The 18,924-nt window shown below is 35.6% G+C and overlaps 1 protein-coding gene across 6 annotated transcripts in view; it reads left to right on the plus strand.

Annotated features, from left to right (window-relative positions):
• Nucleotides 1-18,924, plus strand: part of lrriq1 (leucine rich repeats and IQ motif containing 1) — a 131,080-nt gene that overhangs the window by 68,496 nt on the left and 43,660 nt on the right. For 5 of the 6 annotated variants that reach the window (XM_008110902.3, XM_008110903.3, XM_062982723.1 and 2 more), the window contains 5 exons: nucleotides 2,710-2,799; nucleotides 4,618-4,739; nucleotides 5,291-5,365; nucleotides 7,260-7,345; nucleotides 16,031-16,132. In XM_008110902.3, the coding sequence (XP_008109109.2) occupies nucleotides 2,710-2,799; nucleotides 4,618-4,739; nucleotides 5,291-5,365; nucleotides 7,260-7,345; nucleotides 16,031-16,132 (475 nt within the window). Of the gene's footprint in view, nucleotides 1-2,709; nucleotides 2,800-4,617; nucleotides 4,740-5,290; nucleotides 5,366-7,259; nucleotides 7,346-16,030; nucleotides 16,136-18,924 lie in introns of those variants that run through there. The other variant, XM_062982725.1, reaches the window with a different exon arrangement.

Raw genomic sequence — 18,924 nt, forward strand, 5'->3', positions numbered from 1 at the left:
ACTAAGGAACCAAAAAATCTTCTTTTAGAAGGAGAATAAATAAGGGATAGATTTTCTATGAAATATTCAAATAACAGGGCACATGTTGTTCCAGACCATTGATGCTGCATTCCCTCCTTCTCCTTTTCCCTCTCTTTTCTTTCCTGAGTTTTTAGATATAGATTTCCAAAGAGGTAATTGTGTAAGACTAACAGAGCAAACGCAAAAAGTGTCCAGTTTTACTTGACATAAGATTTCACTTCACTATGCAAAAGGACTCTTGGCCAACACACCAAATGTATTGAACACATCATATCTATTGTAGCTTTACTAGGACAAATGCATTTGGGCTCATTTCTTTTGTAAATTTCAAATCTATACTGGAATGTTTGTATTACCATTTTATTTGTTAATGACGACTATTAAGATAAATTTATTGTTTTCACATTATGTATTCCAATTCCATACCATTCTGCCACACAAGCAAAGGTGTTAATATATCTGTGATAAAGTAGACTTCAGTTCCTGAAAGTGTATGGCAACAATCTTATTAGTCTTGAAGGGGCCACTAAACCCTTAGTTAGATTTAAATTGTATTCTATTGTCAGGGCTTCTATTCACAAAAATGCAAACCCATGCCAATGAGAGGTAGTCAAATAGGAGAGAAAAATATCTTTCTTCTCATGTGCTACCTCTATTACTTCTTTCATGAAAGTGACTGAGATCCTTCATTCATTTCATTTTATAGTGTGTAAAGATAGCAATATGTTCCGCATGTAACCTTTCCATGCTATACCACTGCTCATTCTGTCTTTTTTCCCTTAAAAAACATAAATTTAGGAGAAAAAAGTGAAATAACTCATCAATGCTTTTTGTTTGGTAATATTGGAAGTTTTCAATCTAGCTTCTAGAAGGTCTTTCAGAAAACGAAGCAGCGGGGACTCCTTGGATGTCACAATCCCATTCAGCCCTGTCTTTGTCATGACTCTAAGGATACCACCATTGCCTCTTATTGCCTTCCTTCTTAAATGTGGTCCATATTAACCTCAAACTGTGACCGGGGTTAGTAAGTAAAAGAGACTTACAAGGAAAGGGAATATCTGGCATACACATATAAGGAGTCAAGGAGAATGTGGAAGAAGGGGAACTGATGTAAATATTCATTTTCCCTTTTGTAGACAAAGATGTAAAATGATTTTCAAAAAATAATACAGATGAAATCACAGAAAGAAAAATAAGAATTCTATTTAGCTATGTTATCAGCCAGTACTACTTTCCTACTCTTTCTGTAGACTCACATAATCCTTCCAACTGCATTTGGAAGGTTAGGGGCTCTCCAGGGCAGATTTTGAGGAAATGGGGTAGAGACAAAAGGAGAAGAGAAGCCTAGTTCTATGAGCATAACTGTACTCACTCATCATCATCATCATCATCATCATCATCATCATCATCATCATCATACATTTATTACCCTCCTCTCCTTGAGGCCCGAGTCAGGGCACAAGATTGTTAAAGAGATAAAACACTATTAAAATACAGGATACACAGAGTTAAAATGCAGATTACAATTCACCGATAAATGCAGATTGAAATTCATGAAGCCAGAACTGACTAGGTAGGTCTGCAATTCCAACAAATAATTTAGCTGTCAGATATCTTCCGACGGGTCGTTCCAGTTTTAGAGCAGCTGATGAAAAGTTCCTCTGCATGAGGATTGCCAGTTGGGAATAGCCACCTTGTAGAAGACCGAAGTGTTCGGAGTGGATTATATGGGAGAAGGTGATCCTGTAGGTAACCTAGACACAGCATTAAATGGAACTCAAGGTTTGAGCAAAGTAAACTTGAATAGCTGAAAAGCTGAGGCTAACTTTCAGGTATCCTTTATGATAGTTCTGATAGTTTACCTTTATGATGGGCAGCAGAATGGACTTCAGATGGAAAAGACAGGATGGAAAAAATATTGGAGCCATGAAGTGAATAGGAAGAGGAAGTAGTGGAAGGAGGCTAGACATCTGAAGAAGAAAGGAAACAGAGGGCTCAGGGAACGGGGGATATAAAGATTAGAGAGATAGGCTGGAATAGTTCAGAGTATGAAAGACATAAGCATACTCAGAAACAAACCTGTGAGGCCACAGACAGAGGACTAATGAAGAGAGATGAGGGAAACACAATCCTCGGAAAAGGAAGTTGGAGCCATCATCTGGGAACATCCCTCTAGTCACCCAACTAAGCTTCCTCTCTATGCAAGTTTATACTATTTAGTGAACCTTCTGCTTTCTGTTACTGTATATGAAAATGATGTTCTACATCTTGCAATAGTGCATATTCTTGGAAACAACAATCTTTTGCAACTGTGCCTTGAATTTGGCTACAGCTGTGTAATTCTAATTTTTGAAAAATACATATATAATCCAGAGTCAAATTATACAGGCATCAGTTGATAGATCTCTGGGCATTGTTCTGGTTCTATCATAGTGGCTGAATAGCACATAAAAATAATTTAGAATTCTAATTCCTCCCATTGGAGTTACTGTAGATTTGAGGGATTTAAAGTATTATTGCAAAAACAAGCCTTTATAGTTTTCTTGAATGTGGAAATGCTACAGGTGACACTTTAAAAATAGGTACCGAAAACTATACAGCTGTCAAATTCATACTTTACAAAAGTTATCAAAATGAAACTGATATTATTTCTGCACTATTGACTTTATTGCCTTTTAAAAAAAACAGGCTGTCATAGAGAAAGAATGGCCAGCCTTGGAATCCACCCACTTCCTTTCGCAAACACCACTATCCTCAGACCAGCTGCCCTTGCCAAAGGTAACATGTCACAGAAAGTTTCTTCGTCTTTGGCCTTTGTTCATTCTTTAAGTATCTTGCTATACTTGATGTGATTAATTTTGCAATTTATTGACTGAAAAAACATAATTACTTTTAGAAGCCCCAGACTTCCTTTTCATCCCCAGATGTAATTTTTCATGTAGCTTTTGTTTATTAACTGAATTCACCCCCTTTTCATTTCTTTCAACACTTTACTTCACAGTAGCAAAAAAATGATGTACCTCAGCTGCAAATTTGGCAGTGGATTAAAAACTGCTAGATGACAGTGCATTAAAAATACTGAAGCCTGTATTATATGGCAACAGCTGAGGATTTTCAGAAGAGCTAAAGATCATTGAACTGTCCTGTCTGATAGCTATTTGATAAACTTTGAAGTTTTGCCTTTCTTTGTTATGTAGTGTGTTCTTAACAATATTTGTTCTAGCAGTAAAATAGTGAACAGTCATAAAATTGAAGACAGCGGTGCTTAATGTATGTTAATTTTTTTCTCCCGTGAGAGTAATTAAATGCAAGCCTTACATTCTTTTCTTAAGCACATTTCCTTGGAAATTCAGTGATTTCTAATAGATGTGTTTAATATTTGGGAGCCAGGCTGTGGGATTTTTTTTTTACTATAGCTATAATTTTAATTTTATATTGCTCCCAGATCATAATCTATTCATGCCTTAAGTATATTAAGACGGTTGAGTTTCTTCCATATTATTGTAAAAATATTGTATCTATGATACAATAAAATGGAATGTGTCCACAGGATAGAATAGCACACTTAGCTGGATGTTTCTTTGAAATTTCTACCAACTCTGCCACATGGTTTGTTCCCTTAACACACATTTTGGGCACACGGGGTTCTTTCCTGTGCATACATATAACTGTACAATGTTGTCATTGTTTATGAATTTAGATTACGTGATCTACATGTTGGCCTTTCTCATTGTATGTTCCTTTTGTTTACTGACTTTCATTGTCTCCCAACATGATTTTTAGTATTGTTTGTCATGAGTTTTACCATATCAACTGGAGAATGTAGTCATCAGTGCTAAGTATTCCTGAATGTGTCATTCCTTAACCAAAAATCCTTGCCCTGTGTTCTGGAAGGTCTACATATCAAACACCACAAATTGTTGTGACAAGAGGACGAAAGCAGCTTGTCATGAAGGAAGTTTGCCACAGCAATAGCTGGTTAAATGCTTTGAATATAATTTGGAACTTTTTGTTAGTGAAAAATATGATTGATTGCATCCATATAACTATGGAGAAGTGTGAATGCATTCAGCCTTCGTAATATCATCTGTGGCAACTACCAATGGTCTTTTGGGCCCAATTAAATGTTTTGCTTTAAAAATTAAACCAAAACATTTAATTGGGCCCAAAAGAACATTGGTAGTTGCCACAAATTATATTATGAAGGCTGAATGCATTCACACTTCTCCATAGTTATATGGATGCAATCAATCATATTTTTTCACTAACTAAAAATAATCTTTAATCTTTAAATCTTACCATACTCCAATCTTTTGACAATCTTATCAGTTGTATTCCTCAAATCTGTCCCAGTTTCATATCAATACAGGGGAGACTTTGGTCACTAGAAATTGAGCCTTTGTGGCAGGATAGGAATCATGTGGCCTTCCAGATGTTGTTGAACTGCTACTTCCAGCAGCCCTATTAAGTTACTTGTAGCCTGTACATATTTCAAATACATTGAATTAAAATGTAAGTCAGCCTTTACTGCTGATCATGTTGAAGCTGAAGTAAGAGAACTATTTGTTTAAACATTTTTCTTCCTTTGTTTACAAGTATAATGAAACTGCAAGATGTGAAGACAAGTCACATCATTTAACGTGGCCTTCACATAAAAACTGGCAGGTTAGGGAAAGACCAAAATCGTTCCTGTCGGAAAACAGCCAGATTAGTAACAGGTAAGTGAAATTAACTGCTTTGAATGTTTCTGTCTGTCGCTAACTGCATACTGACAAGAACCAGAAGAGGCATTGGGAGAATAATTAGAACTTCTTCTTGTTCCCTTGCTATTTTTAATTCATGTGATTCATTAAGTTTTAAGTGCATTTGATCGTAACTGAAGTGGTACAAATTAAAAGCAGAATGGTAGCTTTTCAATGAGTCAGTGTTTACTCATTATTTATTTTAAAGCTCATAAATGTACTAAATGTTCAAATCCTAAAGTTTTTCTTTTTAAAAAATAGACCTTAAAATGCCGATATTTAAGACAGATAAGTGCAGAAGGGATCCATACAGTTTTACATTCCTTTGTAGAAAAATCTGGAAATGTGCTTTGAGTAATTGAAATGTAAACATTTTGTGTAGATGTCTGACTTTTATTATTCTCCAAGATAAAGTCATCCTGGAGCATTCAAATAGATTTTATTTCCAAGATTTGGAAAGCATGGGCTGCAGATACGTACCTGTGTTACTGAGCTAGCATTCAACATCTTTTGCTTGCTCTCTTCAGGTCAGAGCAGAGAACACTACCCTCTCAAAAAACATCACTAAGAGCAGAAAAAGAAGAAAAAATTTCAGAAGAATGGTATGCTTGGCTTATCATGGCTATCTTTTTAAATGGTAGTTGTATTTGTCTAGAGTTGAAAGTTTCCTTAAAGGTGACACTAGCTTCTTTTTAAAAAATTAAGCATTTTCTATTCACATTTAAATATATCTCAGTTATATAAAATAACATCAAGAAGAACAAAATCAGGAAGATAAAAGTACAGAAGGAAAACTAATTGCATTAGTAAAAAGTTTTTATTAAACCTGATCAAATGTCCAAATAAGTCAATTCATACATTTCATCTACACGTTATTCTTGAATTGCTGCAAGTGTTACTACGTTTTATATCCATTGGTGAAGGAAAATTATCTTTCTAATATCAAGGGATCAATCTTTTAGCAGTTCAAAACATTGATCATTTGTTAATTTTTGAGAAGCAGGCAGATAATTCAAATGAACATAAACGTCCCTGATTATCTAGGTACTTTCCAAAACCAAATTTACTTGTGTGGTTACTTCATCTCATAATAGAGCTACTATGGGACAACTCCCAAACATCTCTGTTAAAGAGGTATTAGCAGCATTACATCTCCGACTATTTGCTGACTTAGAAAGCCCTTTGTGACAACCAGCATACCTGAAAGAGCAATTTCTGCTGTCTAGAACAGGGGTCCTCAGACTTTTTAAGTGGAGGGCCGGTTCATGGCCCCTCAGATTGTTGAGGGGGCAAATTATCATTTGAAAAAAAAACCCGAACAAATTCCTATGCTCACTGCACATGTCTGATTTGTAGTGCAACCCCCCCCCCCCGCAACAATTATTTATTTATTTATTTATTACATTTCTACCCCACCCTCTCTCACCCCGAAGGGGACTCAGAGCGGCTTACAAGTTGTATGTACATACAATATATTATATTATTAGCATAGCACAATATTAGAATTATATATTACTATATTGCACTATACCACTATACCGTAATATTATTAGTAATATTACATTTAATATATAATATATAATTAATAGCATTATATTATACAATATTATTATATTGTATTATTATTAGCCGCCCTGATACAATATTTAAAAATAAAAATAATTTTAACCAACATACTGTAAACTTATCAGGATTTCAGTGGGAAGTGTGGGCCTGCTTCTGGCCAATGGGATAATCAAGTAGGATTGTTGTTGTGCCTTCAAGTCATTTCAGACTTTGGGCGAGCCTAAGTCTAAAACTGAGGGCGGGGGCCAGGTAAATGGCCTTGGAGGGCCGCATCCGGCCCCCGGGCCTTAGTTTGGGGACCCCTGGTCTAGAATGTAGTTTGAAATTTGTTTATAGATGTTAAAAACGACAGCCATTGATGAGTCAGAATTGGATATTCCAGTTCTCTGTTCTGTCCTTTCTGTAATCCTCTCATGCCATATGGATTTACAGATGGATAGATAGATAGATCTAGACCAATAAAAATAGATGGATGAACGGACGGACGGATGAACAGACAGACAGATAGCTGGCTTTTCTGCAGCCAATTTTTTTGTCATCTTGTGCAAAAGTATTCTTAATTTCAGTAAGAAATCATTAATGGAACATGGAGGATTGTGGCCATAGCATTTGCATATACTTCATCTATGGTGGTGTAGCTGAACAAATACATTCCAAAAAGTTACACATGCTTCTTCACGTGCATCTGAAGTTTTCAGACACTGTTCTTTTCACCCAACCTTTGGTATCCTTGTAAAGACACCTCCAAATGCAAGAGATATGCCAGAGTAATCTCCAGTGTAGTCTAATGGTTATAACTGGAAGGGAAATTGACTGCCTTTCTATCTGTGCATAGAACATTTTAGGTGTGTAGAAAGGCTCTATGGGTATGAACTGTGTTGTTTAACACATTCCAACTAACAAGAATATCTTGAATATCTTCTCTTTAAGGGGTTTTAAAGAGGTTTCTACTGCACAGTTGATGCTGAGGAGAGCTCATAAAATGAAAGCGAAGAAATATAATTCCAAAAAAATTGGTGAGCAAATATCCCTTTTAATTATGTGCTATAAATTACCTCTGAAAAATAGACACAGCAACTTGACATCTCTGCTTTTTAGAGAAAACAATGCAGGGAGATGTCATTCTTTAAAAGCGGTGAGTTCAGTCCATAAAACAATTGATGCAACACTAGTTGATTGGTGTGTCACTCTTCCGATATGCTGTCCTACTCCCACCAAAAGTTTTGAAAACTGACTAATAGTTGAGTAAGCAGTTTTGATCAGGTGTCTGCACTCTTCCCAACTCCCTCTTTTTGCCTCATAATTTTTTTCATACAATCCTGAAGGAAGTGGTATATATATCAAAGAAATACATAAAATTAATAAGATCTGTGATTATTATTAACATCAGAAATGTAGACAGAACAAGATAACTTTTCCAAGATAACTTTTCCAAAGTCCACAAAATTGTTCTGAGGGATGTTCGTATACAGTAGCATAGGGAGTCCTGCATACTTCATTGTCAGTCAGTTGTTACTATTTTTTGAAAGCTGTTTTAACTTTCAAACATAGATTCTAGGGATACATTAAAATGCTTTTAGAAGTTTTCAATAGTATTTTACTGTGCCTAGAAATATTTTATATTTTGTATTGTTTCAATTGGTTTTTATTTCTTCACTGCCATATGGGCTAAGAATTAATATATAGAAATACTTCAAATAAATAAACAATAAAATATATAATTAGGTGACCAATGGCTGTTTGCTATTAAATTAACTTTTATTGTCTGATAACATCTAAGATGAATGTATATTCCTAAAAAGTCTTTTTTTTCTTGATTGTTTAAAAACTGTAAATAGTTTGAATAAAATATCCTTTTAATCCAGTCAGGTGCCTTTGTCAGGAGAATACCTCTTATGAAATCTGGAGTTTAATACTTTGGAATGCTAGATACAATTGCTTGTTGAAAAGCAAAACCTAATCAGAATATACCTTTTCATTGAAATTTGCTTAACAATATTTCTACACTGTCCTGATTCCATAAATGCTAAGTAAAGTATTCTTAGTGAAGGTTTATTGTTTCATGGCTATGGAGAAGTAATTAAGATTTATCACTACTTATGCATAGATATTCATAACATATTACAAATTTGATGAAGCCCCTGGTGGCGCGGTGGATTCAATCCTTGTGCCGACAGGACTGCTGACCAACAGGTCAGCCGTTCAAATCCAGGATGAGTGGGAGAGCTCCCTCTGTCAGCTCTAGCTCCCCATGCGGGAACATGAGAGAAGCCTCCCACAAGGATGGTAAAACCTCAAACATCCGGGCATCCTCCGAGAAATGTCCTTGCAGATGGCCAATTCTCTTACACCAGAAGCGACTTGCAGTTTCTTAAGTTGCTCCTAACACGAAAATAAACCAAAAAAATCTGATATTTCTGCAGATTGATATTACTAAAAAGTCTGAATACTTATGTGCCAGAGAATTGTGTTCTGTTGTTTATAACCATTATTTTTATTAAAACCATGTTTAGAACCTTCATATCTGTAAACAATAATGCTCTTTATAGATATAGGAAAGGGTATTTTCTAATAATGTAGACATATTTACATGAAAGACCTGGGGATCTATATTAAGTAGATATTCTAGAAATATTAGTTTTTATGTACAATGAAGATATACAAGAGCATTGCTTTTTCTTGTTAAGATTTTACATTGGAAAAGATGAATGTGCCCTTAATATAAGGTCATAGCTTCAGATATTTACAATGAATTTTAGGCATAATTAAATCTGGATCCAACCCGCCAGTGTAATGCCTGTATGATATTTTGAGAATTATTTAAAACTTGAATACTGGAAAGACAGCAGTGATCTTTCTGACCCCTTTTGTACTTTACTATTAATACATTATGTTTTCTTTACACAGTAATCAGTTCAAGAGCAGAGGTTTAATTGTGTAAAGGTTTTTGGGGAAAGAGTGACATGAGATTTAAAATGCACCACCCATTTCTTGTGGCTAAATCATGTGTGCTTTTTAGAAGAGTAATCTTGTCAGTGAGACAAAGAAAAAGAAAATAGAGGGAACCCCAAAGGAGTGCATACAAGTTCATTGATTCCCATGGCCTCCCACCCTGTTCTATCACACTGTTTTTTGTTTGTTTTTTTTTTGTTTGTTTTTTGGGGGGGGTTATATCTGGCCTCCAGCTGAGTCTTCCACATGTCTACAAGTTGGTGGCCCACATACAATTTGCAATTAATGGAACTCATTGGAGTTTATCATCTTTTCTCCATATGTGTACTGTTTTATGTTCCTAGCGATTAATCCAATATTAGTTATTTCTTAAAACATATCAAAGTCAACTTTTCTGTTTTGTTGTCTCTAAAGGACTTCTGAATGTTCTAATATTAATAAGATTGGTTTGACTTTTTCTTCTGTGGATTGTTGTATGATTTCCGTGCTGTATGACCATGTTCTAGAAGTATTCTCTCCTGACGTTTCACCCACATCCATGGCAGGCATCCTCAGAGATTGTGAGGTATGGAGAAACTAAGCAAGGAAAGTTTATATATATCTGTGGAAAGTCCAGGGTGAGAGAAGAACTCTTTGTCAGCTGGAGGCCAGTGTGAATGTTGTAGTTAATCACCGTAATTAGCATTGGATAGCTTGCAAAACATATTAGAGTTATTATAGATTTTTGCTTAACTGAAATTCCACATTTATCTTCTTATAATTAATTAGTAATCGGAACTCTTTTGCCCCCATACTATTGAACTCCAACTAGAGAGCATGGCCACTGCTTGACGAAGCTAAAAGTTGTAATCCAACATCTAGGATGCTACATATTCCTCACCTTTGTTTAGAACCATCTGATATGCTCAGTTAGGCCTTTCACGTTGAACCTCACTTACAATGTTAAAAGTGCCTTATTCCGAAATCCAAAATATCTGTACTCCAAAATATAGAATTGTCCACAAGGAAGGCTGAGTTAATGATAATTTTGCTTTCTGATGGTTTAGTGTACACAAGCTTTTTCATGCAACAAACTATTGAAACTTATTGTGCATAAAATTACCTTTAAGCAATGCGTATAAGATGTGCATTAATTCCATATAGAAATTTGGATCCCTTCTCCAGAAGATGTCATTATGTCTATATGTGCAAACACAGATATTCCAGAATAAAAAACCAATACCCAAAATATTTTTATTCCCCAGCATTTCAGATAAGGGATACTCAACCTGTATTGAACTACAAATCCCATTAATGTTACTAATTCTAAGACACCATTAGTTGTAATACATACACTAATTTCAGAACCAGCAACAAAAAATTTTTGTTTATATATATATATTTAAAAGCACCCGTGATTCTAATTTTAAGATGTTGGGGGAGGGTGCATCTTGGAACTGAAGAAATATGATATTTTTTAGCACCAGTAGATTTCTCAACAAAGCATGCAGTTTCTTATTGTAGACATGTTCCTGCATATTCAATGTCTCTTGTGTGAATTATTCTTATTTTTGGCTATGGGAGCTATTTTTAGATTGATGTGTTCTTAAAATATATGTACCTCCTTTCTGTAGCACAGCATTCGAGAACAGGCTAAAATATAGTCCACAATATGGATATCCCATATGAAGCCATCTGTTCCAGCAATTAATATTTGGAAGCACTTTATTACACTTTTTTCCTCTATGATACAGTGCACAGTTAAAGCGGGGGGGGGGGGGGGGCTTACCTGTCTCCTCATATAATGCATTTTTGATACTGAATCACAATTTACTTATGCCTAGAGCTTTTGAGGAAGCTGCTAAAAATCCAATCTTTTTATTTTTGAATGTTGCTACTTATAATGGGTTATGCTTTATTTAAAGTTACATATTTTTAAGTTACCATATGACAAATCACCCATATAACACATAGGAGGGAATCATGAAGCACTGTAGATGTTGCAGTCAATTTTCACTGTGATCACGGTAGGTAGACCAAAATTAAAGTAGTGGAAAAGGTGGGAAAAATATTACTAGTCTCTGGCTTTGTACCAAAGACCATATAGATATTCCCATCATTGTTCCCAGCTTTCATCATTATTCTGCTTACATTTAGAGCCACAGGTAGCTAAGACTTTTGCTAATGTTCTGACAGTGTATAATAAGTGGCATCCTCTTTCCTCTTTACATCAAAGCAGCACAACTAGAAAGACAAAAATCAACAGAAGGAATTGTCTGTTGCCCTCATATCTTGGTATGGAGTTTCTAGAAGTATGTGTTTGGCCATGGAGGTATATCACTTTTGATGTGATTTACCAAAGATTTGTGTATGTGCAAAAGAACTGTGTGGTGAGGGTTTCTGAAGACAATATTTACACTGCCTACAAGGTGGTTTTGACAGCCATCTTCTTGGACAAAGTGGACAAGGCATGGTCCATGAGTCACAGGAAACCCAAAGCTGTATTTGGAGCTCTCCTTCCCTGTCTCTAAGTTGGAGGAGTCAGAGATCTTTCTCCTAGTGGACCTGAAATCACTGAGATCTGCTTTGGAAACTTTCTGGGTGCTATTGGCTATTTGAAGGCAAAAAAAAAAAAAGCAGTTCCTCTATTTGAGGGTGGGGCGTAAGGTAACAGTGATGGCATATCCTCCCTCCCATTCTCGGTAATCTCCAATTCTTCTCTATGAGGTTTGTTGGGGAGAGGAGAAGAGTTAGAATGTTGGGTGTGAGGAGAGGTTCTAGCCATTTTAAAGACCACGCTAGATTTTGGACTGAATCCAGTCCTATTACTTTCAATGGAAATAATTATTCTTTACTTCTGAATTAGTTGATATCTATTAGGCCTTCTGTAGTAAGTATATCACTGAAGTACTCCTCATTTCAGAGGTGACATTCCTTGATTGTACAATAGAATATTGTTCAGCTCATATGCTGACTACAAACCTAAGCTCAAATTAGGAAAAGAGTGACCCAGATCATTTGTATATCTGCATGGTTTTATCAAGCCTGTCTTTGACAGGGTCTTAAAGTTTGCATGAAGGGAAATTAGATTCTGGCAACTACCCAATTCTTGTTGCCTTTATCAAGCGGAAGGGTTCAGGTTAGTTTTCCATATGTGCTGCAGACAAGTACGTGCTGTAGACAACCAATGTCTGAGTACTTGCTAGACCAGTGCTGTCAGGTAATGGCTCAGAGGGCTGTTCTGCTTTAATCCATTACAGTTTTGAATGTTTGTTCAAGCCATTGTGGCCACAGTTTAACCATACCAAATCTGTGCTGTGATTTATTCATCTACTGTGTCCACACCAAGTGCTTTTCTCTAATATGAGATAATAAGAAAAGTGTGGGCATGATATTAAAACATTTTGTAGTGAAGGAAAATTGGCAAAATGTCAAAATATTTCCAAGTATATAGAATGCCTAACTCTAATTAAGCAGCCACCCATAACATGTCTCTTTGGTTTAAAACACCAGTTGGCAGATAGGACATATTTTCTTCAGTTTACTATTTTTTTGGTAGATATAATTGTTATTTCTAAATCTCAAGTAAAGCAATCCCATTTTTTTCATAAGAAGCAAACCACTACTTCCTAAGTCTTCTGCCTTGATTCAGCAAGGACAAAAGTTACAAATCAGCCATTTTGTTTTTCCACTTACTCTTTCACAGCTGCTAGGAAAGTTCTGTCAACATCCCAAGTAGACTGGCACAAAGAGACTGTCCTATAACCCAATTAATAAACCTATCAACTATTGGTTGCATTATTCTCCATAGATGCCATCTAAGTTGTTGGCCATTGTAGTAAAAAATTCAAATTAACAGTGTATGTAGAAGTTCTTTTTGTTTATTCTGAATAATCTATAGTTTTCTCTATATCTGTCACGCCCAGGGCAACAAGAGCACTAAGAACCGACACACGGAGGCCAAAAACTATCTAATATCTTTATTAAGGAAATATGTAAGAATAATAAAACAAGTAGGAAATATAGTCCAATAAAAGACCTTTCAGGAAAGGTCAGAAATAGTCCAAAATTATATTGTCCAATATTTTATATTAGAGTCCAAAGTTGAAGATCCAAACCGAAACACACTCTATTTGCAAGCAATAGAGTGAGGAAACGTCCAAATTCTTTCCAAGGTTCAGAGTAAGTCCACAGCAAAGTTAGAAACAAGGCTTGATACTAGATGCAAGGTCCAAGGCTGGAAACAAGGCAAGATAGTTCTTGAATACTTGGCTAGACAAGGCAAGGCAAGGAACTGGAGTTGCGGACTTTGCGAAGTCCACACTTGGCTGGAACCATGAAATCACTCCCGAAGTAGATCTGTTGACTCCGCACGGAATCCTTCGTGTCCGGCACTTTTATCCCGGTTTCATTTCTCTGCAAAACAGGTGTCCAGCTTCCTTTCCCAAGGGAAAGGAGAACGAAGCACATCTCCCTCCAGATGCGTTCCTCCCTAGAATTTCCCAGGGGAACATGGCTAATTAGCGCCTTGTTTAGCTGCCATTCTCAAGCTCCTCCGAACCTGCTCTTTCTCGCTCCTGCCCGCCGCATAGGACTGTTTCCTGGGAAAAGGAGGGGAGGCAGTGGGAAAGGCCTGGTCAAGGTCTTCCGTAATGGGCTCTCGGGTAGAAACATCAACAACAGGCATCTGGAAAGATTCCGGCTCTTGCTGAGCCGGCAAAAATCCCGTTTTCCTCCTCATCAGCTACAATGGCACTGGGATCAGGACTCCATGGCCCATGGGACATCACAATATCATATTAATTTTCTAAAATTATGTTATGTTTCCCCTCACTCTTTTTCATTGGAAAAACCAAAACTTGTCTGGATTATTTACCCAGTTTTGAAGTTTCTTATCAAACCAGCAGAAACTACTAGTATTAATAAATTGACAAATTGTTCATTAAGATTTCATTACTGTTATTGATAGAGTGGTGTTTTGATACTGTAAAAGAGATACGAATCATAGTCTATTCAGTCTCAAGAGCTTTTGAACTACTTGGCAATCATCAAGACTTTTTAATGACATTGATCTTAACTGCACAAATAACATATTCGCTATTGTAGTATGTAAAAAATACCATTTGTTATCTTTTTATTTTTGACATATAATGTAATAAACATAATGTGATCTTAAAAATGGTAGTCCTCCATTGCTTGGAGTCGAATGCCAACAGGTAGGTGTCCAGCGTTATGATCCAGAGCCACCAATGCCAAGGATCAGCTTTTTTGTTGTTTTCGTGTCAGGAGCGACTTGAGAAATTGCAAGTCGTTTCTGGAGTGAGAGAATTGGCCATCTGCAAGGACATTGCCCAGGGGAGGCCCGGATGTTTTTGATGTTTTACCATCCTTGTGGGAGGCTTCTCTCATGTCCCCGCATGGAGCTGGAGCTGATAGAGGGAGCTCATCCGCGCTCTCCCTGGGTGGGATTCGAACCTGGCAGCTTTCAGATCAGCAGTTCAACCTTCAAGTCACAAGGCTTTAACCCGCTACTCCACCGGGGGCTCCTAAGGAGTAGCTGATGGAGTCTTCTTCTCTTAGCATCCCTTTCCTGTTGGAAGAGAGATGGAGTGAGTAGAGATTTCAACTGCTGACTAAAACTGGAACTTTATAATCCTAATGCTGTGCAACCTCCCAAAAATTCATCCTTTAACACACCAGGGGAAGCATGAAACTTTAATTGCTAAGAAACATGGGTCCATTTAAAGTAAGGTCTGGGGTAGTGCTGAGGGACTAATTAAGTCAAAAGGAGAAAGTACAATTGTCTCCACATATATATTAATTTACAATGATTTAGTGTCAAGCCATGAGGAAACCTTTTCTGTGCCACTGATTTTGTGTGTTCAGGAGGCCTTAATTAGCTTAAATGAAGACAGATCAGTGATTTTTCTATATAACAGTCATGTACGTCAACTATATGTAGAGTGTATAGTGTTGTAAAATCAGGATCCCCCCTTTCAAATGGATGGTTAGTGCTGATATGTTTGATATCACTGATCACCTCTACCCTAACAAGACTAGAAGGAGCTCATGGAATAGACATGTTCAGGACATCCCATGGTTCAGATGCTGGATGCAGTTTTTTTTTTCAAAGGGGAAGTGAATTGTCATTTTTTATATGGTCAAAGGCAAAGTAGAAAGATGGCCATGCATAAAAGCCTGTTTTTATATGAATATTACACTTTGCTTATTTAGGCAATTGTCTCCTTTGTATAGCATACATTTTTAAAATGGATTTAATCAATTACAGGATTTCATTTGTTTTAACACCAGCACATTAGCATAAACACACATTTTAAAATATTTAGAGTTGAGTTCTGAAACATATATTTTCTCCACATCTTCTGCCTTCTTTACTAGTTGGTTCAGTTACAGTGTTTGCCTCTGCTTTTCTCAATAGGAAATGCAGTTGCCAGGTAAAAGACTTGAATGTTAATTCAAATATACAGATTGTAATTGCCATTTTGTTTTATGTTGCTAACTGTTTCATGGAATAATTGAGCTACAGAATAATTGTTTGAAATATGCTACATATGTCAAAGTGCTTTTTAAAAAGAAACAAAAACCTTTTAACTCTTTCATGTTAGAAACAGTATATTTTTCCTTCCTAATGTAAAACCTACAGAAGATATTCTGTTTCTTTTAATAAATGGCTAAAAGGCGAATGCTTCTTTTAGAGAATGAATGAGCAAGATCTGACCTTTTGATTTTAACTTGTTCTTGTCGTCTAGACCCAGCTGTGCGCCTGGCGTTGTTCAAAAACAATGAAAATAAACATCCCCCTGTGAAACCACCAAAGAAGGCACAGACTGCAAAAACTGGTTACTTTGAAGGTATGCACAGAAGTTTCATTTTATGTTTATCTTTTTGCTCAGATCTTCCAAAACTCTGAAAATCATACTGATGGATGGATCAGTTTCCTTAAACTACTTTGCTTTGGTTTAATAGTGACATAAAAACTTTAATCCAGATAATCCAAATCTGCTGGTGATAGATTCATGCATTCTTGTTCTGTCTTTCTCATTCCTTTTGGCTCACTCAGGTAAATGTTCAGTTTCTCTGAAAGCCTACCAAAGTTATATCTTAATATAAAATATATTTCCTTTATTTCTTCAGAGTCGGAAGTTGGAAAGGTAGAATTTAACATCAACAGCAAGCAAGCACACATGTGTTATCTGTTAAAGGGGTTTCTAGTTTTGAAAGGGGATGCCCTAGGAAGTGAAACAATTAGAAGATTTTTTAGTTTTTCTTAAACAGGAATATATCAAGGTAGTGAAAAATAAAAGAAATAAGACATCTGAGAGTCTTGACTGTTTCTTGTCATTTTGACTGATAGAGAATTATTAATGTTAAAATGAATTCTGGCACAAACTAGAAAAGGAATAAAGGGAATAGTATGCACAAAATTATAAGTGGCAACCATATATGCAAGGATTTATGATGCTCTGTTGATAATCATACGTGACTAACTGGTTTGGTTAAACTTATTTTCATCTTACATACTGTTTGTATTTCAGATTTTCAGGGTTCAAATTTTAGTCTGCTTCTAGTAACATACATAATGGAGGAAATAAAATTGTGCATGTATTGCACTGTGAAAAGTTCTTTGAATAGATGCAAGGAAATTAATTTTAAATTGAAATTTTAAATGTGCCAAAATAATTACTTTGAACTGACATCTAGTTCTAGCCCTTTTTATTTTCAGTATTTCAGATTTTGCAGGATGGTAACCCTACATAAGAGAACAAAGTTAGCCTGCCAAGCAAATTTGTGTCTATAGAGTTTTAATATAGTGTGTATATTTTGCCTTCGATAAATGTAACACTTCTTTCTCTTTCAGGTCAAATAGGTTTTTAATGTACCAAGAGGACTACATTGCTTTAAAAGTCCTCTAAGGCTTAAGGAAAAAGAATCATGTTACTTAACAGATTAATATAAAATGAATATATTTCTATGAAGTGGCATTTATTTGTTTGTCTATAAATTATTTAATATGAGTAGGTAATGTAAAATGTCTTAACTGTGGCCAGAAATGGTTGCAAACATCTTATCAGAGAATCTTCAAAAAAAAGCATAAGAGTGTACATTTTATACCTATATTTCTGTAACAATAGTACAAGCAAGAAACTAAATTCCTTAGGAATTATGAACATATAGAATTAGCAAGAGAGATTAATGTTCCATTGTGAATATAATATTTTATTATATTGGATAAAATGTTTTGAAATCCATTTTTGGCACAATTTTATGTGGTATAGTCCAACAGAAACAGCTGTTCATACTAAGTAAGCATGGTATATGTGAAATGCATTGTTCTTACATGCCTTTTATCAGACTTCATTCCCATAATTGCTTAAAAACACTTTTCATTTTTGCTACCTGACATCTCCTGATATAATTGACAAGGTGTCTTCTAAATGAATTGGGTTATTCGTCCCTTTAAAAAATGTCCAAAGTGTAATGCAGGGTGGTTATTTTGTTGGAGTCTTCTTTTTTTACAGAAGATAGTTCTTTATGCTACTAAAGTTATTATTGTTGTGTGCCTTCTAATTCTTTCAGACTTATAGTGACTTTAAGGCAAACCTATCATGGGATTTTCAAGGCAAGATTTTTTCAGGGTAGTTCCTTTGTGGCTGGAATGTGACTTGGCCAAGGTGACCCAGTGGGATTCCATAGCCAAATAGTTATTTGAACCCTGGTCCTCCAGAGCCCTACACACAAACTACTGTATCACGCTTTTGTAGAATCAGTTATATGGTCTTAAGTTTGATGCAGTTCTATTTAATATTGTTTGCACAAAATTATTTCTTATTTAGTTTTGTAAAGGTAAAGGTTTTCCCCTGACATTAAGTCTAGTCATGTCCGACTCTGGGGGTTGGTGCGCATCTCCATTTCTAAGCCAAAGATCTGACATTGTCCATAGACATCTCCAAGGTCATGTGTCCAGAATGACTGCATGAAGCACCGTTAGTTTTATACAGATTTCTAAATGTAAGTTATTGGTGAGCTGCTTTGACATAGCGTATTTGTTCAAACCTATAAAAATATTTTTAGTACTTAATTATAGAATCAGATCCCAATTTTGGCATTTTTAAGGATACATAATTGACAGTCTTTACATCACTAAAAATAAACAAATGAAACAGGATGTAGAATGAAGGAATCTGGGATCTGCAGTCACAACCAACTCATGTTTGGCTCAATGTAAAATCTTTCTCTTTTGAAGTGGAAAGAACTTATAGCCAGAGAAAAGGGGAAAGAAAAATATAAAGAACCGAATCAAAAAATCTTCATGATCAAACAAATAATATAAATCAATGAGTAGAGTCACATCTGTTCCCGGAGAGAGTGGGAAAAGGAATAGGTATAGGTAATAGATGTATAGAACTGTAAAAGATAAAATGTAATCAACAGAATGTGTTATATGAGGTAAAATAATAATAATAATAATAATAATAATAATAATAATAATAATAATAATAATAATAATAATATTGTTGTGTATATACAGTTGTGACAATGTTACAAATTACATCTAACAAATATATTTTTAAAAAATTCAATGTAAAATCTTCTCTAGTGCCATTTTTAAGAAGTGTATAGTTAATACCTCCTTTGATTACTC

This window comes from Anolis carolinensis, chromosome 5 (genome assembly GCF_035594765.1).
Source record: "Anolis carolinensis isolate JA03-04 chromosome 5, rAnoCar3.1.pri, whole genome shotgun sequence".
Classification (NCBI taxonomy): Eukaryota; Metazoa; Chordata; class Lepidosauria; order Squamata; family Dactyloidae; genus Anolis; species Anolis carolinensis.